At 42.6% G+C, this 26,869-nt stretch overlaps 1 protein-coding gene across 1 annotated transcript in view; it reads left to right on the forward strand.

Moving 5' to 3' along the window:
* Positions 1 to 26,869, forward strand: part of SIN3B (SIN3 transcription regulator family member B) — an 87,218-nt gene that overhangs the window by 31,992 nt on the left and 28,357 nt on the right. Inside the window, exons 2-9 of the mRNA XM_077253134.1 lie at positions 4,752 to 4,923; positions 6,273 to 6,379; positions 7,265 to 7,418; positions 7,512 to 7,760; positions 12,553 to 12,696; positions 12,805 to 12,924; positions 13,016 to 13,105; positions 26,322 to 26,440. Coding sequence (XP_077109249.1) covers positions 4,843 to 4,923; positions 6,273 to 6,379; positions 7,265 to 7,418; positions 7,512 to 7,760; positions 12,553 to 12,696; positions 12,805 to 12,924; positions 13,016 to 13,105; positions 26,322 to 26,440 — 1,064 coding nt within the window. The 5' untranslated portion in view covers positions 4,752 to 4,842. The remainder of the gene's footprint in view (positions 1 to 4,751; positions 4,924 to 6,272; positions 6,380 to 7,264; positions 7,419 to 7,511; positions 7,761 to 12,552; positions 12,697 to 12,804; positions 12,925 to 13,015; positions 13,106 to 26,321; positions 26,441 to 26,869) is intronic.

The raw sequence follows: 26,869 nt of genomic DNA on the forward strand, positions 1-26,869 counted from the left end.
GTGTGTATGTATATATATATATATATATATATATATATATATATATATATATATATATATATATATATATATATATATATACACACATATACATACACATATATAATCATGTATGTAGAGGTAGATATGATATATATATGTCAGTGAGACATAATGTGTGTGTGTATATATATATATATATATATATATATATATATATATATATATATATATATTTATATTACAGATCAAAGTTTGGACACACCTTCTCATTTAAAGATTTTTCTGTATTTTCATGGCTATGAAAATTGTACATTCACACTGAAGGCATCAAAACTATGAATTAACACATGTGGAATTACATACTTAATTTCAGTTGTTTCACACTCTTTTGTTATGTCTTATATTCTAGGTTCTTCAAAGTAGCCACATCTTCTTTGTTGACTGCTTTGCACACTCTTGGCATTCTCTTGATGAGCTTCAAGAGGTAGTCACCGGGAATGGTCTTCCAACAATCTTGAAGGAGTTCCCAGAGATGCTTAGCACTTGTTGGCCCTTTTGTCTTCGCTCTGCGGTCCAGCTCACCCCAAACCATGTCGATTGGGTTCAGGTCTGGTGACTGTGGAGGCCAGGTCATCTGGCGTAGCACCTCATCACTCTCCTTCTTGGTCAAATAGCCCTTACACAGCCTGGAGATGTGTTTGGGGTCATTGTCCTGTTGAAAAATAAATGATGGTCCAACTAAACGCAAACCGGATGGAATAGCATGCCACTGCAAGATGCTGTGGTAGCCATGCTGGCTCAGTATGCCTTCAATTTTGAATAAATCCCCAACAGTGTCACCAGCAAAGCATCCCCACACCATCACACCTCCTCCATGCTTCACGGTGGGAACCAGGCATGTAGAGACCATCCGTTCACCTTTTCTGCGTCGCACAAAGACACGGTGGTTGGAACCAAAGATCTCAAATTTGGACTCATCAGACCAAAGCACAAATTTCCACTGGTCTAATGTCTATTCCTTGTGTTCTTTAGTCCAAACAAGTCTCTTTTGCTTGTTGCCTGTCCTTAGCAGTGCTTTCCTAGCAGCTATTTTACCATGAAGGCCTGCTGCACAAAGTCTCCTCTTAACAGTTGTTGTAGAGATGTGTCTGCTGCTAGAACTCTGTGTGGCATTGACCTGGTCTCTAATCTGAGCTGCTGTTAACCTGTGATTTCTGAGGCTGGTGACTCGGATAAACGGTGGGATGGAGGGCTGCACAGGATGGGGGGAGAGGTGTGTGTATATACACAATAATGGGTGTTAACACATGCAGAGCTGACCAGCACAGCTCCATCAACTATGTAGTGCGACCTGCCAGTGACTGCAGATCCGTACTATTCATACAAATAGGAGTGGACCTGCAGTACGTTGGCAGCTGCTACAGGTGATGTATCTGTGCTGTCCGCTCCCCAACTGTTAGCGTAGATTAGACGGAGATGCTGCTGCATGGAGGCTACATACACACATTCGTGTTAATTTTTACATTTAAGAAATTGACTTTTTTGTTTGTTTTTCGTGTCATCCTTATTGCCTCTGTGTTGCATGTTTTTTTTTTTTTCTACTCCGTTTTTAAAAACTGAAGTAGGAATACTGAGCTTTCATTGTATCCGTTTACTGTTCACCGTGGTTCAGTGAAGAATGCAGATACATCACAGCTGGAAACATACTGACCACTAGTGAAGAGCGAATGTGTTCCGATAAGATGTTATTCGAGCGCACCTGGCTGCTAACCGAGTGTCTTCAGCGTGCTCGAATAATATGTTGAGTCCCCGCCCAGCATGTCTCGCGGCTGTCTGACAGCCATAACACATGCAGGGATTGGCGGTCTGTTAAGCAATTCCTGCATGTGTCCCAGCTATCGATCAGCCACGAGATATCCAGCCGCGGGGACTCAACGTATTATTCAAGCACACTGAAGACACTCAGTAAGCACCCTTATCTGAGCACGTTCACTCATAACTACTGACCACCATAGACTTTAAAGAGATTGTTCACTACATTTTTATTGATGACCTATCCAACTGGCTGGGGTCCAGTGCCCAGCACCCCTGCCGATCAGCTGTTATGTGTTGGCGGCAGCGCCCTGCTGGAAGTACTCATGTAGCTGCTCCTTTTTCTGATGGTGGCCAAGGCTTGGTACTGCGCATCCGCTTCCTATTCAAATCAATATGAGGCAGAGGTGCAGTACCCTGCGTCAGCCACTATGAGAAGACAGCCAGCTCCGTAAGTATCTCTGGCGGTTGCGGATACCGAGATCAGCTGATCGGCAGGGGTGCCGGGTATCGGACCCTGGCCAATCGGACATTCATGAAGGATAGCTCATCAATGAAAAAGTAGTGCACAACCTCTTTAATGGCACAATCTGATTTACAAAACTAACAGATGTACAGGACATGCTCTAAGTCTCTCAGACGGGACACACAGATCCAATTGTAAAGCATATGTGTGCATATCAATAAAACACTATAGGTCCGTGTACTGTTTGCCTCATTAAAGGAAATGGCCCCTTTGGGGGCTGTGCCTGAATCCTGTCTTTCAGGGCTTCGAGTGGCAGTCACGACAGCATACTAAGGTTTGGCAAAAATGCAATGTGAACCCCGTTAAACCCCCCAAAAATATCCTTTCTTTTGTAATCACTACATCTCATTTAGATCCTCTGTAAGCATTTAAATACGTATGTTTGACTGATATTTAGGTTGCAGTTTTATAAGATGTATGCAGTGTCTCTGTGCACATGGCCAAGTTTTCAGTTCAAGCAGCGATCGCTCTGTGGAAGGAAGCACTGTCAGTCAGCAGAGGAGAAGGGTTGCAACTGTGCACTGAAACTTTAGCCATGCCAAGGGAGCACCCTCATTTGAATAATAAAGATCTTTTTCTGCACAATAATAACTGATAAAACTAAAGCATAATGAGACTCTAATCAGTGTAAACTCTGTTTTTGACCCTGCTGTGTTTGTTTGTTTTTTTTAATTTATTGTTCTAAATCTTCTAAGTTTTAGATCTTTTTTTAAAGCTTTGCTTATTTTTGTTACAAAATATGTCCCCAAAGATCTGGATCACCATACTTGTTGCTATTTTTTACTGTAATCAGTGGAGTCGGTATAAAATGGACTAACCCCTAAAATAATAAATTGGGTACAGTAGTATAATGCGGGATGTGATGAAAATGTTTTCATAATGATTTGGGAAAGTTATGAAATGTCCTATAAATGTCTGTTCTGTTCCTGATCTAAGGATTTAGATCTTTTGGTTGAGATGAATCTGTGCTGCACTTTATGTACAGGCTCAGTAGTGAGTCAGTGCTGTGGAGTTCATGTCTCTATAAAATGGACTGACTCAGACTCCTAAAATATAGAATAAATTGGGTACAGTAGTACAATGCAGGATGTGCTGTAAATGTTCTCATAATAATTTGGGAACGTTATGTGTCCTATAAATGTCTGCTCTGTTCCTGATCTAAGGATCTCGGCTTTTAGGTGAGATGAATCTGTGCTGCACTTTATGTACATGCTCAGTAGTGAGGCAGTGCTGTGGGGTCAGGGAAATTGAGGAGTTGGAAGGTTTTGCTTACCGACTCCACAGCCCTGCATGTCGCAACAATTTCATGTGACCTACTGAGCATAGCAGCTCCGACCGTGCAGGACTGGGGCAGCTGCAGTAGGCGAGTATCGATGTTTTTGTTATATGGGGAGCTGAAGTAATTAAGCAGGGGTTATCCAGAAGTAGATGACCCCTTTAAATCAGTGCTTAAGAACCTATTGATAAATCTATATATGACTTGAAGCTACTATTTGGCTGTTGGGGTAGTTTTAGATTGACCACAGTTTGCTTGGCCCTGTTCACAGCTGTGTTGCACCCAGTTTTCTGTGTGGTGGATTTAGAACAAGATCAGCCAAGTACAGTGACTTTTTTAATCAAACAATTGCACACAAAAAATGAGAAAACTTTGTAATATATCTCATTATAGACATCTGCTTTTTTTTCTGGATTTGGTTCCAACTTCATGCTGCACTCAGATTACACAGCACAAACCTGCTTACAGATTCCCGTTAATAATATTAGGAAAAACAGCAATAACATTATTTCATGAACTACTTTCCTGCACAAGGTGCTTCTAAAGTGGAGCTGCCCAATGGTCCCTTTCCTGCAGCCTTGCTTGCAGTGGCTTCAGGATATAGATGAATTATTTACAATGTGCCGTGGTACTTTTACATATAGAATATTACAAGACTCTAATGTGTGATGGCTGCAGACTCAGGACTGCAGAGGCTGTAAACCTTTCCTTTCAGATGTACTCTCAGCTGAGCTGATAACATTCCTTTCCAATTGCTATAATGAGTGACTTTATTTAAAGGGCATCTAAGCAAATAACCATTTTTAGGACGGAGACAACCAACCTATGAAATTTGATTCATATCTCCAATGTTTTATAAGAAGTGCAGAGAAAAAGTGGATCAATTATCCAAACCGTGCAATCTGCTACCACCACTCGTATTTCAGTGGTGCTTTGGAGAATAGAAGGTTCTGGATAACATGAGCAGAGGCTCCGCATTTCCTTGCCATTCTCAACGGCACAAAGATAACTGAACACTTCATTTACCACCTTCTGACGATTGCTCTGACTTTCTGTGACTAACTCCATCTGGTATTTCAGACTTGCATGTCACTATCTGAATCTTAATTTATATTTGTCTAAATAGTGAACAACCTATATTCCTACTTTCCCCAGTGCCATGAATAATTCTGATATCTGAACACTCCAGCTTCTTTGTGAGTAAGACGGTCTTCTCTACTGACCTTCACTGATTTTGGAAGCAGAAATGGCAAGTAGCAGTGGAGGTGGAAGTTGCAAGCCAAGCTCAAACAGCTGGTGCAAATCACAGGAGAAGCTTCCAGTCCATGTAAGTAGAGGGCATGTGTGGCCAAGAATTGTTACAGCAGTGATTGCACAGTTCAGTGTTGGGTACATGCACCTCCATACAATGGCATCCAACCTAAAAACATACATTGTAAGTTATGTTGCATCATAGGATTTTGTGGGAATCAATAATTGTATTGGTATACATCTGTTGATTCCTACTCTAGAAAAAAAGTGGATTTTCAATACAAGCAAGTACCGTAAGTTGTATAATGAAAATCTGTGGGAGCAAAGTTCCTGGTTTATACAAAGAGCACAAATCAGACATGATCAATGATGAGCAAACGTGTTATCTGAGTATCTTGGGTGTGATAAAAAAATATGTTGGCATCCCCGTGGCTGCATAATTCTTGGCTATTTGACACAACGGCACCACCTGTTTGTTGGGCAATCCCCCGCAAGTGTTGCTGCTGCTGTCTACCACCGCAAAACATTCAGCAGCATGGACTCCAAAATAATAGTCGAGCACGACCAAAACATTCTGGTAAGACCCGAGCATGCTCGGATAACACCTTATCTGAACACGATCACTTGCTAGATAGATATGATGTGAAGAGACCTTTAGTCCTGCAGTTAATATCCCGTAACTTTCTGTTCATTTAGCAAGAATTGGGGATATTAATAGTCATGAGCAAATATACTCATTACTCGAGATTTCCTGAGCACGCTCGGGGTCCTCCGAGTATTTTTTAGTGCTCGGAGTTTTAGTTTTCATCACCGCAGCTGAATGATTTACATCTGTTAGCCAGTATAAGTACATGTGGGGATTCCCTAGCAACCAGGCAACCCCCACATGTACTTATACTGGCTAACAGATGTAAATCATTCAGCTGCGGTGATGAAAACTAAATCTCCGAGCACTAAACAATACCCGGAGGACACCCGAGCGTGCTAGGGAAATCTCGAGTAACGAGTATACTCGCTCATCACTAGATATTAACCTTTTTACTCTACTTTTTATAGTGGTGCCGAAATCTATTATCCGGCTTCAATAATCCCCCCCCCCCCAAAAAAAAAACCCCCACCAAATAGTATTTATCATTTAGGTCTTAAAAGGAACCATTTATTAAAGGTCCAACCACACACAAAGGAGTAAAAAAAAAAAAAGACCAGGTTAAGTAAATATGGAAGTATCGCAGACATATACTGTACATAGGTTCCTTGTAATGGAGGACCAGAAGGTCAGCCAAATGGAAGGGGGCTTTGTGACACCTTCAGGGCTCCCAGACTGGATTACATGTTTGGCATGTTGTAATTCAGGTTGTCATGATAGAGAGAGGTTGGTTGTTATGGCAAGCAGGTAATCGTTTTACCACATTCCATCTTTCTTAGGTAGAGGATGCCTTATCCTATCTGGATCAGGTGAAAATCCGTTTTGGCAGTGATCCCGCTACATATAATGGATTCCTCGAGATTATGAAGGAATTTAAGTCTCAGAGGTAAGAAAACCACAATATGATAAGGTGGTGGTTTTTGTTTTCAGCTAGTTCCTTTACTATAAATAGTGAAGGCAGTGTCTCTTCTCAGCAAATACTAAAGGCATAAGAACATCAAAGGGCGCCCCTGTAGGAGCAGCCCGTGTAGGAGCAGCCCGTGTAGGAGCAGCCCGTGTAGGAGCAGCCCGTGTAGGAGCAGCCCGTGTAGGAGCAGCCCCCGTAGGAGCAGCCCCCGTAGGAGCAGCCCGTGTAGGAGCAGCCCGTGTAGGAGCAGCCCGTGTAGGAGCAGCCCGTGTAGGAGCAGCCCGTGTAGGAGCAGCCCGTGTAGGAGCAGCCCGTGTAGGAGCAGCCCCTGTTCTCACAGAGCCATGGTGTTATTCATTGGCAGGTGGCAGTATCTGTGGGGTTGCTGGAGGCGAGAGCCGGAGATATAGGAACTTTGTGCTGTAACACAGAATATCTCCTGCGCTTCCTGTAAGAATTCTCGCTAGCCTTTTGCTTTAGTATTTTGTGTGACTTGTCTGTGCTGTACCTCTACAGCAGTTCTTCCTTTCCCTGAATTGCTTGACCTCTCAGCCTGGGTCAGGAGTGATAAATGCTCGATCTGTTGCCGCTAAGTAATTGTTGCCTCTGCTTGGTATATTTATAACAGATTGGAACATCTGTACATACTACATGTTATCCTGCTTCTCTCCAGCATACATACACATGCAGCTTGTGGGACCTGCTAAGTATGGTGAGAGCACATTTGTAGCAGTCTGTGATTAAAAAAGTCAAAGCACAAGCACGGTATATTTTTGTGAGATCTTTTGACTGTTGCTCCTGTTGTCTAAATGATCATTAGGTGGTTATAACTTTTTTTTTTTTTTTTTTTTCTCTTTGTTACAGCATTGATACTCCTGGTGTAATACGTCGTGTTTCCCAGCTATTTCATGAACATCCAGATTTGATGTTGGGCTTTAATGCATTTCTGCCGCTTGGCTATAAAATTGAGCTTCCTAAAAATGGCAAACTTATTGTTCAGTCATCAATGGCCAGCCCGGTAATTAGTCAGACGTAATTTTTTATTTTTCTTTTTACATTTCTTAAGATGGCTAAAATAAATTGAGAACATGGTTTTGTCCTGTTTCCACAGGTATCTGCAGATGCTGCCACAAGCAACGTGCCTAGCAATCGTTTAGTGGTTCCTTCTGTGCCTGAAAATTCCCATAGTGATGCAGTGGAAGAAGTACGCCATCACGAAAAGGAAAAAAATCCCACTCCTCCGGAATCGGACTCTCTTGAGTTTCACAATGCCATCAGCTATGTTAATAAAATAAAAACCCGATTCCTTGACCGCCCTGAAATCTATAGGTCTTTTTTAGAAATCCTCCATACGTACCAGGTAATGAAACTCCCTTTCTTATCCAGCTTAAAACATGTTGTATGAAAGAAAAATTGTATTAATATACTTTGACAATGTGTGACAATCAAATATTCCCCCAAAATTAGAATTAAAAAAAAAAATAAATATATATATATATATATATATATATATATATATATATATATATATATATATATATATATATATATATATATATATATATATATAATGTATATGTATTTATTTTTTTTTATGCAGATTGCCTTCAAAATTGCAAGTTTGTGTGTACATTCAGTTTTAAGCCATTGTGTTTTCCTGTGTATGTCTGTGGTGGATATAGTCCACAAGAATGGCCCTACTGAAGTATACAGGTCCTAAGCTTCAGTTCCCATTAAGGGAAGGGGCAGACAAGCATATTTTTGGTCCAATTATAGACCAATGTTAATCTATAGGGCTGTGCGCCGGTCTGTGTCCCTCCACCCCCACCCTTGGTCAGAATCTGTCCAAGGAAAAAAATCACTGCATGCCAGAACTGAGAGAATGTGGAAGATGGAGAAAAAAAATGTTTCAGTAGTCTCCAAGAGAGTTGGATCAAAGTTTGATCTCTCAGATAAAGGCATCTATGGCCGTCTGTACCTGCCCCAAAAGGGTTTCAACTTAAGGCTATGTGCACAAGTCAGGATTTTCTGCAGAATTTTCCTGAACAAAACCGGACTTTTTCTGCAGGAAATCTGCATGCGTTTTTTTCGCGTTTTTTGCCTAAATCATTGGTACATACAAATATAAAAACCTTTGTAATTTCTACTGCTTCCTCTACATGTGAAAACCTCCTTCGAATGACCCTCATTTCCTTAACTTGTCTTTCACTCTGGAGAAGAAAAAAAACCCCACAAACGTGGAAATACTTTTTCTTACGACAACATAGACTTCCAGCACAGTGAGGTATTGGGTTACAGCTCCTTTTAAGCTCTGTTGGTAGGGGGGGTGAGGAGCAGAGAGACACACAGATCATGCTGAGCATTCTAGGAAGTCTAAATACCTCACTTCAGAGCAGGAGTCACATCTACACAGTTCAGGACTACAGTCGTGGAATCGCGACTCGCCGCAGCTATCAACATTTTAAATGCCGCTGTCAATCTCTCACATCGGCATTTAACATGCAGATGCCGGAAGCGCGTCATAAACCTCGCCCATGGACGCCCATGTCACATGACCGTGGGTCACCGATGGGATTGGCATGACAACCTGGGGTCTGCAGGAGTCTCCTGTGGTTGTCATAGCCTGATGGCTATGAAGCCTTGCTGTGTGTAGCAGAGGCGATCGGATGATCACAGCTTCTAGTCTCCCATGGAGACTATTGAAGCTGGTAAAAAGTAAAAAAAAGTTTTTAAAAATATTAAAACCATAAGTTTAACCGCTTCCTGTCCTCGGACGGAATAGTACGTCTGAGGACAGAACCCCCGCTTTGATGCTCGCATCAAAGCCAGGACATGTCAGCTGTTTTGTACAGCTGACATGTGTTCTCAGTAGTCGCGGGCGGAATCGCGATCCGCTCGCGCCTATTAACTAGTTAAATGCCGCTGTAAAACTCTGACAGCGGCATATAACTAGCGCTTCCTGCCATCGGGCCGGAAATGTGCGCATCGCTGACAAACCCCCCCGGTCACATGATCAGGTCAGCGGTGCGTCGGCATGACAACCAGAAGTCTCCTGCAGACCTCTATGGCTGTTGATGCCAGATTGCTGTGAGCGCCACCCTGTGGTTGGCGCTCATAGCAATGCTGTAATTCAGTTGCATATGAGCGATCTGAGCATTGCTCCTATGTAGCAGAGTCGATCAGGCTATGCCACCTTCTAGGCTCCCATGGAGGCTATTCAAGAATGGCAAAATAAAAAAATGTTTAAAATATATCTATATATCTATATCACGCCCCTTTTCTCCCCATTCAAAATAAAACAATTAAAAAAATCAAACATACACATATTTGGTATCGCCACATTCAGAATCGCCCGATCTATCAATAAAAGAAAGGATTAACCTGATCGCTAAATGTCGTAGTAAGAAAAAAAATTCAAAACGCCAGAATTACGTTTTTTTTGGTTGCCGCAACATTGCATTAAAGTGCAATAACAGGCGATTAAAAAGAACTTACCTACACTGAAATGGTATCATTAAAAACGTCAGCTCGGCGGGCAAAAAATAAGCCCTCACCTGACCCCAGATCACGAAAAATGAAGACGCTACGGTTATCAGAATATTGCACAATTTTTTTTACTTTTTTTTTTTTTTTAGCAGAGTTTGGTATTTTTTTTTACCACTTAGATAAAAGAGAACCTGTGGTGTCTATGAACTCGTAATGACCTGGAAAATCAAAATGACAGGTTAGTTTTAGCATTTAGTGAACCTAGCAAAAAAGCAAGTGTGGGATTTCACTTTTTTTTTGCAATTTAACCGCATCTGGAATTTTTTTCCAGTTTTCTAGTACACGACATGCTAAAACCAATGATGTCGTTCAAAATCACAACTCGTCCTGCAAAAAATAAGCCCTCACATGGCCATATTGACGGAAAAATAAAATGTCTCTGGGAAGAAGGGGAGCGAAAAACGAAAATGCAAAACCTGAAAAAAGCTGCGGTCATTAAGGGGTTAAATCACCCCCCCAGTTTGCCCCATTCAAAAACATAAATTAAAAATACACATTTTTCTGCTTTTTACTTGCTTCAATAGTCTTAGGAGACTTGAAGCTGTGGTTATATGATCGCTTATGCTACTAAAGCCTTGCTATGTTTAGCAGAAATCATCATTATCTCTTATAGATGCTGGCCACGGTGGCCTTCATAGCAGATCTGCAATGACAAGTATGGGGGTCTTCTGCGGTCCCCCCCCTGCTTTCATGCCAACCCATTGGTGCCCCACCATCATGTGTCAGAGCCGCCTGTAAGCGTGAGTTAAATGCCGCTATCAGAGAGTGACAGCAGCATTTAGCATAACAGCCGCGGGTGGATTGCAATTCAACCCGCAGCTGTTAGGGCACATGACAGCTGATCAAATCAGCTGTCATGTGCCTGAAAAGATGCGGGCTCAGCACCTGATCCCACATCAAATGCCAGGACATGACTTATGACATACCTTTAGGTCATGAAGGCGTTACAGTATTGGCTTACAGCCAATTGAGTTGTGGCAAAATGGCATGTTTTGTAAAACATGTTCTGTGCTGAAGCTGCAGCACGGGCAGCATGGTGGCTCAGTGGTTAGCACAGCAGCCTTGCAGCGCTGGAGTCCTGGGTTCAAACCCCACCAAGGACAACATCTGCAAAGAGTTTGTATGTTCTCTCCGTGTTTGTGTGGGTTTCCTCCTGGTACTCCGGTTTCCTCCCACATTCCAAAGACATACTGATGGGGCTCACAATCTAAATTCCCTATCGGGGACAGTGATGATAATGTGTGCAACCTGTAAAGCGCTGCGGAATATGTTAGCGCTATATAAAGAAATAAAGATTGTTATTATTATTAAGCTGTTGTATTTTTTGTGTGCTACTATTCTGGCTGGGAGGCCTGCCAGTGCTATACACACTGGGCAAGTTTCCTTCATGCATTTCCCTCAGAACAGCACACATGCATTGCCAATTGCAGATTGCACAATTGCCAGCGTGCTGAATCAATCCCTGTCACTCTCAATAGGTTTTGGCCCTATAATTACAGCTTGGCTATAGTGTTGTCATTACATATAAAGGTTTTTTTTTTAGCTGAATGTCTTGGGTTTGTTTTTTTTCTTGCCCAAAATTTCAAAATTATACAGATTTTTAAGCACTTTTGCAAACCGGTGAGCTTTTCCATTATCATATAATGCTCTAAGTAAAACAGCTGCTTGTAACTTATGGCTATGAATTAGTGATGAGCGAGTGTACTCGTTGCTCGGGTGGTCTCCCGAGTATTTGTAACTGCTCGGAGATTTGGTTTTCATCGGTGGCAGCTGAATGATTTACAGCTACAAGATGGCTTGATTACATGTGGGGATTCCCTAGCAACCAGGCCACCCCCACACTTACTCAGGCTGGCTAGCAGCCGTAAATCATTCAGCTGTGTCAACAAAAACTAAATCTCCAAGCACTTACTCGGACACCACCTGGGCAAAGAGTACACTCGCTCATCACTACTATCAATCCATTTACTACTTGGTGGTGTTTTCATACAGACTAGGCTGCATGATGTAGAATGGTTGAATATCAATCATTCATCAAGCATCGTGCACTGTGTTCACAAAGACAGATTTGCTGAAGTGTAGGTGTTTTTAACGTTCAAATCCCATCAATGATACAAATGGTTTTGAAGATCTGAATTCATAAAGTATTATATGAATATTTCCGTTGATAACGTAAAAAGAATAATCGAATTAGTGAAGCAATTTTTTTTTCCCCGCTAATTACGAATATGTACTGACCACATCTGTGACTATATACTTATTCCAAATGCTGCTGAACTGTTGTCTTCTAACATGGCATCTCCTTTTACATTTCAAAAATTTAAAAATGTGCCTAATTTTTTTATAATTCTCCTTAATAGTTCCATGCATTTAACAAGCGTTTAACTTCCAGACTTGAGATCACCCCTTTAAAACCATCATCAAAAATGGGGAAAGATTTATGCATATGAAACTAGAAGTCATATTAATCTTAGTTTATTACTTAATACAAAAACAACAAAACAGCAGATTGTACTATTTTTTTTTTTTATTTTCTTGCAGCCAGGCCTTGTATTCCAAAAATACCGTTTATTTTACCCATTTTTCCCCCCTTTTTTTTTCGTCAGAAAGATCAGTTAAATCCAAAAAGCCGCCCATTTCGTGGAATGTCAGAGGAAGAGGTGTTCACGGAAGTAGCCAATCTGTTTCGTGGTCAGGAGGATCTGCTCTCTGAATTTGGCCAGTTCCTTCCAGAAGCAAAGCGATCTTTGGTATGTTGTGTTGTGTGCTTATGTTTCGGAGTTTTTTTATTCGGAAATACAAATTTAGTTTTGTAATAATGTTAAACAAGCCTGCTTTTTTTTATTTTTTTTATTTAGTTCACTGGAAATGGAGCATGTGATCTAGGTAGTGCCAGAAAACTTGAGTATCAACGCAACCTAGAAAGTCGTAAACGTTCCAGATCTCTCCTTTTACGCCCCATGTCTTGTTCTTCCAAGGTAAAATGCTAACCTAATAGGGTTAGCACACTAATAATTTCCGTGTGTGGTGTGTGTTTTTTTTTTAAATAGCTCAATTTCACTTTACCAGAAAAAGATGAAGATGCGAAAGTCTAAGGACCATTCGGTGGCAAGTGTGGGCAAGTATGGAACCCTGCAGGAATTCTCCTTCTTCAACAAGGCAAGTTTTTTTTTAATATAGCAGACCTACATATTTGGGGTCTCCCCACTTTAAAAAGCTGTTTGAATTAACAATTACCTTTTTATTATTGGGATAAAATCAACTAATTGGCTCAGCTGCACCATTATTGTGAAGGAGGATGTCATGGGGGCTTATTAGTTGAGCGAGCACTCTTGGCTAAATGGACAGCTAACACAGGATTACAGTATTCATAATAGGTGATGGTCAGAGCTTCTCACCCTTGACTTTCCATGCACAATGACTTCTTTACAGGTTAGAGAACATTTCTGTAGCATTCCCAAATAAATCATACGTAAAACAAAAATGATATGCATTCCCTTTTAAAAAGCCGCTGTCTCTATTGGCCAGGTAGTGTAGTTGCCATGCCAGGGTGAATCTCGTCTTTCATTCCAGGTGTGCTAACTCCAATAATTTCCGCTAATGTGGGAAACTCGACTGCATAACTTGAGTTATTGGTGACTATATTCAGGCTTTTCCTTGAAATTAAGAAAAAGAAGTTGTATGACCTTTCAACTTGGATCATTATAAAATACATTTGTCTTTTAAAAAATGGAGATATACAGGTCCTTCTCACAAAAGTAGAATATCATCAAAAAGTTAATTTATTTGTTCTTCAATACAAAAAGTGAAATTTGTGTGTGTGTGTGTGTGTATGTATGTGTGTATATCTAGTTATTACAAACAATGATCTATTTCAAGTGTTTATTTCTGGTAATGTTGATGATTGACTAACAGCCAATGAAAATCCAAAAGTCATTATCTCTTTAAATTAGAATAATTAACAAAACACCTGCAAAGGCTTCCAAGGCATTTAAAAAGGTCCCTTAGTCTGTTTCATTAGGCTCCATAATCATGGGGAAGACTGCTGACTTGACAGGTGCCCAGAAGGCAGTCAGTGACACACTCCACAAGGAGGGTAAGCCACAAAAGGTCATTGCTAAAAAAGCTGGCTGTTCAGAGTGCTGTATCCAAGCATATTAATGGAAAGTTGAGTGGTTGGAAAAAGTGTGGTAGAAAAAGGAGCACAAGCAACCAGGATAACCACAGCCTTGAAAGGATTGTTAAAGGGAACCTGCCACCCCCAAAATCGATGGTGAGGTAAGCTCACCGTCCTCAGGGGCTTATCTACAGCATTCTGTAATGCTGTAGATAAGCCGCCGATGTTACCTGAAAGAGGAGAAAAAGACATTAGATTATACTCACCCAGGGGCGCCGGAAAGGTCAGAGAGGCCCGGCGCCTGCGCACTACAGTACTTTGCTCTGCCCTCAACAGGGCAGACAAAGTTTGCCGGAGCCGCGGCGTGAAGACCAGAAGAGGACATCATGGAATGAAGATAGGAGGCCCCCGGAGCAGACCTGAGACGCCCATCGGACCGGACCGCCCCTGGGTGAGTATAATCTAACCTCTTTTTCTCCTCTTTCAGGTAACATCGGGGGCTTATCTACAGCATTACAGAATGCTGTAGATAAGCCCCTGATGACGGTGGGCTTACTTCATCATCGATTTTGGGGGTGACAGGTTCCCTTTAAGAAAAGGCCGTTCAAAAATTTCGGGGAGAGTCACAAGGAGTGGACTGCTGCTGTAGTCATTACTTCAAGACCCACCACACACACATGTATCCAGGACATGGGCTACAAGTGTCGCAGTCCTTGTATCAAGCCACTCATGACCAATTGACCACGCCATAAGCGTCTTACCTGGGCCAAGGAGAAAAAGAACTGGACTGTTGCTCAGTGATCCAAAGTGTTGTTTTCAAATAAAAGTAAATTTTGCGATTCATTTGGAAATCAAGGTCCTGGAGTCTGGAGGAAGAGTGGAGAGGCAAACAATCCAAGATGCTTGAGGTCTAGTGTGAAGCTTCCACAATCAGTGATGGTTTGGGGAGCCATGGCATCTGCTGGTGTAGGTCCACTGTGTTTTATCAAGACCAAAGTCAGCGCAGCCATCTGCCAGGAAATTTTAGAGCACTTCATGCTTCCCTTTGCCGACAAGCTTTTTGGAGATGGAAATTTCATTCTCCAGCAGGACTTGTCACCTGTCCACACTGCCAGAAGTTTCAATATCTGGTTTAAAAACAACAGTATCACTGTGCTTGATTGGCCAGCAAATTTGCCTGACCTTAACACAATAGAGAATATATAGGGTATTGTCAACAGAAAGAGGAGAGATACCAGACCCAACAATGCAGACGACCTGAAGGCTGCTATCAAAGCAACCTGGGCTTCCATAACACCTCAGCAGTGCCACAGGCTGATCGACTCCATGCCACGCCGCATTGAAGCAGTATTTGATGGAACAGGAGCTCTGACCAAGTACTGAGTGCATTTCCTGAACATACATTTCAGTAGGGCAACATTTCGGGTTTTAAAATCATTTTTCAAGTTGGTGTTATAAAATATTCTAATTTACTGAGACAATGACTTTTGGGTTTTCATTGGCTGTAAGCCATAATCATCAACATTAACAGAAATAAGCACTTGAAATAGATCACTCTCTTTGTAATAAGTCTATATAATGAGTTTCACTTTTTGTGTTGAACTGAAATAAATTAACTTTTTTATGATATTCTAATTTTGTGAGAAGCACTTGTATACACAGTCATTGCCGAAAATGTTGGCGCCTTTGAAATTGATCCAGAAAATGAAGTATTTGACTCAGAAAATTCAATTATACATGTTTTGTTACACATACCGTAGTTATTTCCTTTTGTGTGTACTGGAACAACACAAAAAAAGGAGGAAAAAAGGCAGTATGGAAATAATTTCACACAAAATCCCAAAAATTAATTAGCACCCTCAACTTTAAAGAAATTGTCCACTACTTGGACACCTCCTTTTCATACACCGTCCTATACTCACCTCCTGTGCTTGCACCTTTCCTGCGGGGTCGGCACTCTCTCCCCAAGTCTTTTGTGCTGTTGTTGTGACACTTAACCCCCACAGCCCAATCAGCACTGGTGTCACTGTCCCCACTTCCTGTTGAATTGAACATGAAGAGGAAGTCTGAGATAAGCTGCAGCCCGGACTTCCTCTTGTTCATTTTGTCTGAAGGCAGAGACCGTGGCGCCGGCGCTTATTGTCACAACCACAGGAGAGCATCGGGACAGTAAGTGCTCACATTGCCGATACGTTTTTCTTCCATCCACGTCCATGGAGATTAGCTATAGTACCATGGGTTGTAAACTTTTTGATGTTGTTGCGCACCAAGGACAAAAAAAATATCAAGATCTCTGGAGATGGCATTGTAACCTTGAGATTGATATTTTTCAGCAATTTTGTTTCTCAAGTCCTCAGACAGTTCTTTTCTCCTCTTTCTATTCTCCATGCTTAGTGTGGCAGACACAGTGCAAAGATTGAGTCAACTTCTCCTCTTTGTCTGGTTTCAGGTGTGATTTTCATATTGCCCACACCTGTCACTTGCCACAGGTGAGTTTGAACAAGCATCACATGTTTGAAAGTTGTTTACCCACATTTTTCCCTTCACCCATGATGGCACACCTGAGAGAGATCCACCCACCAAGGACAGGAAATTACTGAAATAAGGGAATAAGGGCGGTACCTTACCGAAATCAGTTGGTTTGCTGTCCTTTATGGGAACCTGATGCTGAAAGCAAGGCGGTTAAAGAGACACTTTCCCAGGACTGTCCCGGTGTCTGGAAAAGCTACTGTGTGCCTGCAACGCTGTCCTTCAGGTACTGGAAACTCTGTCCACTGGTTCAGTGTGGGCTCAGGCATGCAGGTGGCGGTGAAGATGATGTCAAAAGGGCACGGGAAGATGACCACGGTGTGTTCCCCTGACGTCACTGATGCAATGCACGCTGGGAATAGGCGTGCTGTAGAAGATGGTGGCGCACTTGCTGGCGTCGCTACAGCAGATCGCACTGGGAGAAGTTGCTCCCTAAGGAATCAGAGATGTGCGATAAAGTCCTCAGAATAGACATGACTGTGTCCAAATCCTAAAAGATCAGCCCTACCATTTGAGGATACTGGTATTTTAAGAGACCCGCTGGATAAGAAGGCAGAGTGGTATTTGAGGCACACGTGAAAAGCTGCAGCTGGGGAGATTTGACACCAGCAATTGCAGGGACCTGTATTGCTCGTTCCCTAATCATCCGGCTGCAGCAAAAAGAAGCACAACTGAGGGATAAGACCCCTAGGAAAGAAGGCAGGATCATCTTAAGAGCTGTGCTGGGTTGTAAATGCATGTAGAAAAGCCGCGGAGACACCATCACGTGTTTCTCATGGATTGTAAATGCACACAAGTCAAAACTAAGACGGAAAAAATAGTCCTTTTTGGGTCTCATTCTAGATTACGAGTTACAAACTTGCCTTTTACTCGAAGGGAAGAAAGACCAGATGGTATCCCTAGCCTCAACAGCAAACGACATTCGGTAAATGACTTTGAGGAAAGCAATGTCCTTGTTAGGGACTATGACATCCTGTATCCCGGCGGTGAAGGGGGAAACATTCTTCTGTAACAAGAAGTTCCCTCTTATGGTGGATAGACTAAACAAACCTGTCTTCAGGTGTCCCATTTATGACACCGGTAAGTGACATTATTACTACCACGGATGCAAGCAAGTCAGGTTGGGGGGCACATCTGAGAGAATCAGGCAGTTCAGGGTTCTTGGTCGGTTTGCGAGAGATGTCAGTCTTTGAACCTGAAGATGTGGGCAGTGGAAAAAGTGCTGAAAGGGGTTTCTTCCTTCCTTGGTCGCCACATTCTCATCATGCCAGACAATCTTGCTACAGTGGTGTATGTCAGTCAGCAGGGGGGATCGAGGTCCCACTCGCTAATGAAAGCGGTAAAAAATCTTTTCCAACTGGCAGAAAAAACGCCTTCTATTCCTAACAGCATTACATATAAAGGGGATAGAGAACACCAGAACAGACTTAAGTCTCAACAGACTGAAGCAAGGGGAATGGACACTAAATTCCAAGGTATTTCAGCGGTTAGTAGACTTGCGTGGACTGCTAGAGATTTTTGTCGACAAGGAGAACAGGAGAGTGGAGAGGTTCTGTTCATTGAATCCAAAAGAAGGCCCTCATGCAGTAGATGCCCTTCAGATCCCTTAGTATTTCAGGATGGCATATGCCTTTCCTCCGATAGTCATGATCCCAGCAATTTTGAGGAAGATCTTGGAGGATTAGGCAAGAGTGATGTGTTTTTTTTTTGTTTTTTTTAAATTCGTTTATTAACCACAAAATAAAAGTATACAATATACACATTTGTACATATTATTGTTACATGATTCAATATAGAATATGTATATTATATGCATTAAGTATAAAGTAGAACTTATATTCTTAATTATATCCAAGAATGTGCATATCAAATAATTTACTTCATGTGAACCATGTTAACGGGAACATGGAACCATGAGAATTTAAAGTTCCTAAGCTACGTCTATATCTATGGTAACTACCATTCCGCCACTTGATATTAAGCATTATATTTTCCTCTGTGCGATGTCTTGCGAAATCCAACTCTTTACACTGATACCTATTACCGTATATACTCGAGTATAAGCCGAGATTTTCAGCCCAAAAAAATGGGCTGAAAGTGCCCTCTCGGCTTATACTCGAGTCACAGGTGAGGGGGAGCGACGACTGTCAAATACTCACCTGCTCCTGGCACTCCTGACGCGGTCCCTGCATGTCTCAGTCTCTGGGCGCGGCAGCTTCTTCCCCTGTTGAGCGGTTACTGTTACCGCTCATTAAAGTAATGAATATGGACTCCACTCCCATAGGGGTGGAGCCGCATATTCATTACTACAGGAAGAAGCTGCAGCGCCCGGAGACCGTGGGACATGCAGGGACCGCGTCCGGAGCGCCGGAGGCAGGTGAGTATTTCATATTTACCTTCCCGAGCTCCACTGACGCTCCGTCTTCCGCGTTCTCTGCACTGACTGTTCAGGTCAGAGGGCGCGATGACATATTAGTGTGCGCGCCGCCCTCTGCCTGAACAGTCAGTGGAGGAACAGCGACGAGAGGCGAGTATGTCTTTTTTTTTTTTTTGTGCAGCAGCATTGCATGTGGCACAATGTTATATGGAGCATCTATGGGGCCATAAAGAACTGCATGGAGCATTATATGGGGCATCTATGGGGCCATAAAGAACTGCATGGAGCATTATATGGGGCCATAAAGAACTGCATAGAGCATTATATGGGGCATCTATGGGGCCATAAAGAACTGTATGGAGCATTATATGGGGCTCCTGATTCAATATGGATATTCAAAAACACTTAACCTACTGATGTCTCAATTAATTTTACTTTTATTGGTATCCATTTTTATTTTTGACATTTACTGGTAGCTGCTGCATTTTCCACCCTAGGCTTATACTCGAGTCAATAAGTTTTCCCAGTTTTTTGTTGCAAAATTAGGGGTCTCGGCTTATACTCGGGTCAGCTTAGAGTATGGTGAGAGGAATTCCACCTGTTCCAGATTTTATCAAATTTACCTGGACATCCTCTATTCTGATATAATGTACGTTCGTATGGGATAACCGAGTTCACCAGTTCAATCCAGGTTGTGAGGGAAGGACATGAACCCCCCCCATCCAGCGTAATGCCAATACCTTCCGTGCCATAAAAAGTGTCTGCCGTATAAAAATCCCGACATCATGATCCCAAGTCTCCTCATCCCATTCCCCAAACAAATTAATTAGTGGCTCAAGAGGAACAGGAGCTGACAACAGAGACGTTAATAATGATGTCACCTCTTTCCTATATTGAAGGATGATGGGGTACTTCCACATCATGTGGATAAAATCTGCGTCTGATGAAAGAAAACGTGAGCATTCTGAGGATTGAAGTCGACCCATCTTAAAAAGTCGTATTGGAGTCAAATATGATTGATATATTTTATATAACTGGGTCATCCTGTTATTAATCGATGGGGACACCCTGAGTGGAGACTCTAGAATCTCTTCCCATTCCTTTTCTTGCAAGTCAGGGATAAGCCCCTCTCAATTCCCCCTGATAGATCTTATAGCAGACCCAGTCCCCACAGACAGCATATAGGTATACAAGCAAGAGTGATTTTTGATGGCTACATTTTGGCCAAAAAGACCATGGTTTTCCTTTTAATGAGGTTAATGTGTGTGTCCGATCCATAGATCCTGCTGGAGATCCCGGAAATTAAAAGGGCATTATTGAGTCAAAAAGGGTTCTCTAGGATTAGGGTACCGTCACACAGTGCCATTTTCATCGCTACGACGGCACGATTCGTGACGTTGCAGCGTCGTATGATTATCGCTCCAGCGTCGTAGACTGCGGTCACACGTTGCAATACACGGCGCTGGAGCGATAATTTCATGACGTATTTGCGATGTAGAAGCCATTGGTTACTGTGCGCACATCGTATACAACCTGTGTCACACGATGCAATCATGCCGCCACAGCGGGACACTAGACGACGAAAGAAAGTTTCAAACGATCTGCTACGACGTACGATTCTCAGCGGCGATCCGGATCGCAGTAGCGTGTCAGACACAACGATATCGTAACGATATCGCTAGAACGTCACGAATCGTGCCGTCGTAGCGATGAAAATGGCACTGTGTGACGGTACCCTTAGTCTCAACCTTATTGAAGAGTAAACAACAACTAACAACCATTTTTCAGGCAAGAAATTAGGGGGGAAGGTTTAAGTTAAACTCCTTCTAGAACTTGTCCAAAGGGATTTAGAGCTTGAACTATCTACTAATACCCTCAAGGTTCAAATTTAAGCCCCGGGTGCTTTATACGATTGTAATCTGGCAGCTAACAGGTGGATATCGAAGTTCATAAGATCCTGCGACAGATCTAGACCAGTCCCATTGCAAGGGTTCCCCCATGGGACCTAAACATAGTGCTGGAGGAGTTAACAAAAAATCCTTTTGAACCATTACAAGAATTATCATTTTCAGTATCTTACTGAAGACCATAATATGGTAGCATTGAGGTTCCATAGAAGTCAGGAGATCATCCTGCCTGCCTTTTGTAATAATCCTGAAAACCCAGGAGAGGAAAAACTTCACAGTCTCGCTGTCAGAAGGACGTTGATAGAAAAGATGTCTGTATCTAGTCAGTGGAGAAAGATCCAATCCTTGTTTGTAGCCTTTTAGGGCAACAAGAAATGGTGTAAGGCAGGGGTGGGGAACCTCAGGCCCCCGAGCTATTTACGGCCCTCAATGATCTTTTATCAGACCCTCAGGCAGATTCTCAGGGACCGCATTCTTGGGCAGGGAGCTGTATTTTGATTGCCACAAGCTCATTCATTTCATCTTGCTTTGTTAGCACACACATGCAGTGTTCACTACTGAACATTGAAGGACAGGCAGTGAAAGATTTCATCCTGACCCCAGTGCCAGAGTCATAATGTACTTTGTGGGTGGAGTTTGTACAGCCCCCGAAGGATGGTATAAATATCCAAATGGCCCTTGCCAGAAAAAAAGATTCCCCACCCCTAGTGTAAGGTATCAAAAAGTACTATATGTCCTATTCTAATGTATAATGTATAATGTCCTTCTGTGAAAAAACTGTCATGTCAATTAAGTAATTCATTTTATGATTCTTATGATGTAAGTTGTGCTGCTGTGATACACTTTATTGATCCCGTGGGAAATTATGGTATCGTATCGTATAGCAGGGTGCATTTGAGATTCTATTAGTTTAGCTTACTCCTATAGTGATGTGCCCGTTCCAGAGGGCATCAAAGCTCATTCCACCAGAATGGTCGCAACCTCATGGGCAGAAAAGGCGGAGGTATCTATTGACCAGATTTGTAAGGTCGCAACGTGGCCTTCACCTTCAACATTCTTTAAGCACTATAGACTGGATTTATCCTCCTTTGCTGACCTAGACTTTGGTAGGAGAGTGCCCTGTAATTCTCTCAGGTGCGCTGTCATGGGTGCAGGGAAAGCACCAATGTTACTTACCAGTATCTGTTTTTTCCAGAGCCCATGACAGCACCTGTATATTCGCCCCCCCCTCCTCCCCTTTCACTATAGAATGTAATTAGAGTTGGGTGAAATAATGAATTTGGTGTTGGTTGTGTATATAATTAATTTGGAGGTCCTCTCGTGTCTGTAACCCAACTGATGCGGGGGACAGGTAAGGGCCTTTTATTTCAGTAGGTAGGTTTCCTGTCCTTGGTGGGCAGATCCCTCTCTTGGGAATGGTGTCATGAGCTCTGAAAAAAAAAAACGGCTACTGGTAAGTAACCTTGGTGTTTTGGAAAGGGCCAACAATTTTGTCCGGCCCATTTTTGGGGTTGTGTGTGAAATTATGTCCAATTTGTCTTTTTTTTTTTTTTTTTTTTTTTTTGTGTTGTTCAAATACACACAAAGGAAATAAACATGTATAACAAAACGTGTAATTGCAATAATTTTCTTGGAGAAATACTTAATTTTCTGCATGGTGGCTCAGTGGTTAGCACAGCAGCCTTGCAGCACTGGAGTCCTGGGCTCAAGTACCACCAAGGACAACATCTGCAAGGAATTTGTATGTTCTCTCCATGTTTGCTTGGGTTTCCTCTGGGTACTCCGGTTTCCTCCCACATTCCAAATACATACTGATAGGGAATTTAAATTGTGAGCCCCATCGGGGACAGCGATGATAATGTATGCAACCTGTAAAGCGCTGCGGAATATGTTAGCGCTATATAAAAATAAAGATTATTATTATTTTCTGGAAGATATTGTTTAAAAAAAAAAAAAAAAGCCTATGGCAGGATCGACCTCCAGCGTTTTGTAATCGTGGGTGCTGATTGTTGCCATGGGACCCTGAGATCATCTGATGACCACAGGGAATGGTGACCTGTGAGATCCAGCTATAAGCCTGGTTTCCCAGGCTGTGTCAGTGACTGGCTGACAGGTCTCAAGTACTGCAGCGCCTGAGACAAAAGATCAGAGTAAAGATTCTATATGTCCCACAGTGGAACTTAATAAAAAATGTAAATAGAATGTGTGAAAAAGAAAAACAACAAAACACACAATAATCAGTTTAGCCATTAAATGCAGCCTTGGTGATCTAACAAAGATATCCTATATGGTGAACATTGTAAAATGATACACATCGTAAAATAAAATACACACCCAAAAATGTTTTCTGTTTCATCATACTGACACACAAAAAATGAATAGAAAAAAATCAAACGGTCATATGAAAAAAAAAAAACAATTTATCAGCGCCAAAACGTCCCACACATAAACAAGCCCTAACATGACTCATTTTGGGAAAAAATAGTTGCAGCTCTCATAATATGATGGTGCAAAAACAAATACATTTTTGTTAAATTATTGGTTTTATTCATTCTGTGTCTGAACAAATATAAAAGTGATAAAAAAAACATGTACACCAAAACTGTACCATAAAAACTAGCTGCACAAAAAATAAGCCCTCATACACCTCTGTACTCAAAAACATAAAAATATTACAGCTCTCAGAATATGGTGACAAAATAAAAAAAATATATATATATATATATATATATATATATATATATATATATATATATATATATATATATATATATATATATATATATATATATATATATTTTTTTTTTTTACTGTGTGATGCGCAAAACATAAAAAAACCTAAACTAACCTGGGTTCGTCATCTGTTACTGGAAATATAGGGGGTTCCCACGTTACTGGTAGATCAGACTCTGGAAAAGTGACATAGCTCCTAGCCCCTCCAAATTTAATCCAGTGACATCTGCACTCCTAAATCCAAATGTTCCTCCTCCTGAACCCCACTGTGCCTAAACTGCAGTGAGCAACCACATGTTTGGCATTACTTTCCCGGGGAGAGTCCAATTAACAATTTTTGAGTTGCGTGTCGTCATAAGCACAAGCTGAGCACAATGTATGTGGGCTCTTTATACTATCCATCCCTACTTCCCTCCTCCATTCAGCCCTCTCTCCCTCATCCAGCCCTCTCTCCCTCATCCAGCCCTATCTCCCTCCCTCATCCAGCCCTCTCTCCACCCCTCATCCAGCCCTCTCTCCCTCCCTCATCCAGCCCTGTCTCCCTCCCTCATCTAGCCCTTTCTCCCTCCCTCATCCTGCCCTCTCTCCCTCCCTCATCCAGCCGTCTCTCCCTCCCTCATCCAGCCGTCTCTCCCTCCCTCATCCAGCCCTCTCTCCCTCCCTCATCTAGCCCTGTCTCCCTCCCTCATCCAGCCCTCTCTCCCTCCCTCATCCTGCTCTCTCTCCCTCCCTCATCCAGCCCTCTCTCCCTCCCTCATCCAGCCCTCTCTCCCTCCCTCATCCAGCCCTCTCTCCCTCCCTCATCCAGCCCGCTCTCCCTCCCTCATCCAGCCCGCTCTCCCTCCCTCATCCAGCCCTCTCTCCCTCCCTCATCCAGCCCTCTCCCTCCCTCATCCAGCCCTCTCTCCCTCCCTCATCCAGCCCTCTCTCCCTCCCTCATCCAGCCCTCTCTCCCTCCCTCATCCAGCCCTCTCTCCCTCCCTCATCCAGCCCTCTCTCCCTCCCTCTTCCAGCCCTCTCTCCCTCCCTCTTCCAGCCCGCTCTCCCTCCCTCATCCAGCCCGCTCTCCCTCCCTCATCCAGCCCTCTCTCCCTCCCTCATCCAGCCCTCTCCCTCCCTCATCCAGCCCTCTCTCCCTCCCTCTTCCAGCCCTCTCTCCCTCCCTCTTCCAGCCCTCTCTCCCTCCCTCATCCAGCCCTCTCTCCCTCCCTCATCCAGCCCTCTCTCCCTCCCTCATCCAGCCCTCTCTCCCTCCCTCTTCCAGCCCTCTCTCCCTCCCTCTTCCAGCCCTCTCTCCCTCCCTCTTCCAGCCCTCTCTCCCTCCCTCTTCCAGCCCTCTCTCTCTCTCGATGCCGGCTGATACTACACAGCTGACATCAACACCAAATACCATTACCCTGATTGCCTCTGCACCAGGGCAGTTGGGATGAACTGAAGCAAAGCTCCAGATTTGGCGCATCTAGTGTGATGCTCCACTTCTAGGGCGGCTCCGAGCTGGTATTGTTAGGCTGGCAAGGGCCCAAAAACCTGGGACCTTTCCAGTCTGATAATTTCAGCTCACAGCTGTCTGCGTTACCTTGACTGGTTATCAAAAATAGGGGGGCCCACATATCATGTTTTCTATTTCTATGGTTAGTACAAAGCTGGACAATAAGATTCACATGCCAGGCACTGAAGGGTGCCATATTATGATGTCTTATGTGGTCTCGTGTGGTTGTGAAGCTACATATCTGTCGGATATCTATTATTCATGTTTCTATCTCTATATGCATAATTTTTTGCACATCTTTAAAGGGAAACTGTCACCAGAAAAAAAACTCTTAACCTGCAGATATGGGGTTAATTTGCAGGTTAATAGCGTTACTACTCTGCATTGCGGCCGGCTGTCAGTCAGGGCTGGGTGTGCAGTAAGTCAGAGCTCGGTACACTCCAGAGCCGTCACTGAAACATTGCGAGGGAATAAATTTAATTTTCTCCTCGCAAGCTGTTGGCTAGGCTCGGGCAGGCTAGTAACGCTATTAACTTGCAGATTAACCTCACATCTGCAGGTTTATCGTGTTTACTTTTTTTTCAGGTGACAGATTCCCTTTAATAAAAAATAAAAATCAGTAATTTGAATTCATTTTATTGTGGTACTTGACACACAGATGGTAAAAATGGACCTTGCCACACTTTCACACATGCATATGAAAGAGGCTGAAGATGTATTGTGAGGTTCTGCAGCAGCTGAGGTGTATTGACACACACACTCACACCCCCCCGCAGGGCATGAAATTCCAGAGGAACGAAAGATAGAAACAGAATGTATAGGGGTGTTGTATATCACAATACCGCTCAGATTAGCTTTAAAGTGAGAATTGTGGGGTCGGTAAATGCCACACACAGTGCACCTCCTTATACCTGTACCTCTGCACAGAGCATGTCTATAAAACTTTTCATTAGGTATCAATGAGCATTGACCGTTTGCTTTCTATGGCACACATAACTGCACATCTATGAACTGATAAGACGGTCAAGCAAGATGGCTATCCTCAAAATCATTACAACACAGGCACACCCAAAACACATTAGATACAAAAATATTTGACCATCTTCTTTTCAATCTGAATTTAAGTCTGTTTATTCCCTTTAAATGTTTGCAAAGCATCCTATTGCATACCTTATCTTGGTGTGTTCCCTGCAGTATTTATAACATTTTCATTTTTCTGTAAGGTTCGCCGAGTTTTGAAGAGTCAGGAAGTTTATGAAAATTTTCTCCGATGCATCGCTCTTTTTAACCAGGAGCTAGTATCTGGCTCGGAGCTTTTGCAGCTCGTCACACCTTTTTTAGGGTAAGTATAACATTATAAATAAGAATTGTAAAACGTAGTGTTATTGCTGTGTACATATTGTTTCCTGCTACAACTTGGGATTTGTTATCTGGTAAAATTGACTCCATGGAAAACGGAAGCAAGCAGTATTAAAGGGAATTTGTCAGCAGGTTTTTGCTATGTAATCTGAAGACGGCATTATGCAATGTAGGGGTTAAAACACTGAATTCATATTAGGGGATGTGTCATTTTAGGATGTGTGATTACTTACAATAAGGTTTTATAACCAGGATATTATCCCTGCTGGACTAGATCTCACGTGCCTCTTAGACTAACCACACCCCCTCCTCTGATAAGCAGCTCACTGTCAATAGACAGTATACATAAAAAGCTGTGGTGTGGGCAGGATTAGCTTTCTGAGCTCTGCTACATCTAAGAAATCTAATACTG

Source organism: Ranitomeya variabilis, chromosome 1 (assembly GCF_051348905.1).
Source record: "Ranitomeya variabilis isolate aRanVar5 chromosome 1, aRanVar5.hap1, whole genome shotgun sequence".
NCBI lineage: Eukaryota > Metazoa > Chordata > Amphibia > Anura > Dendrobatidae > Ranitomeya > Ranitomeya variabilis.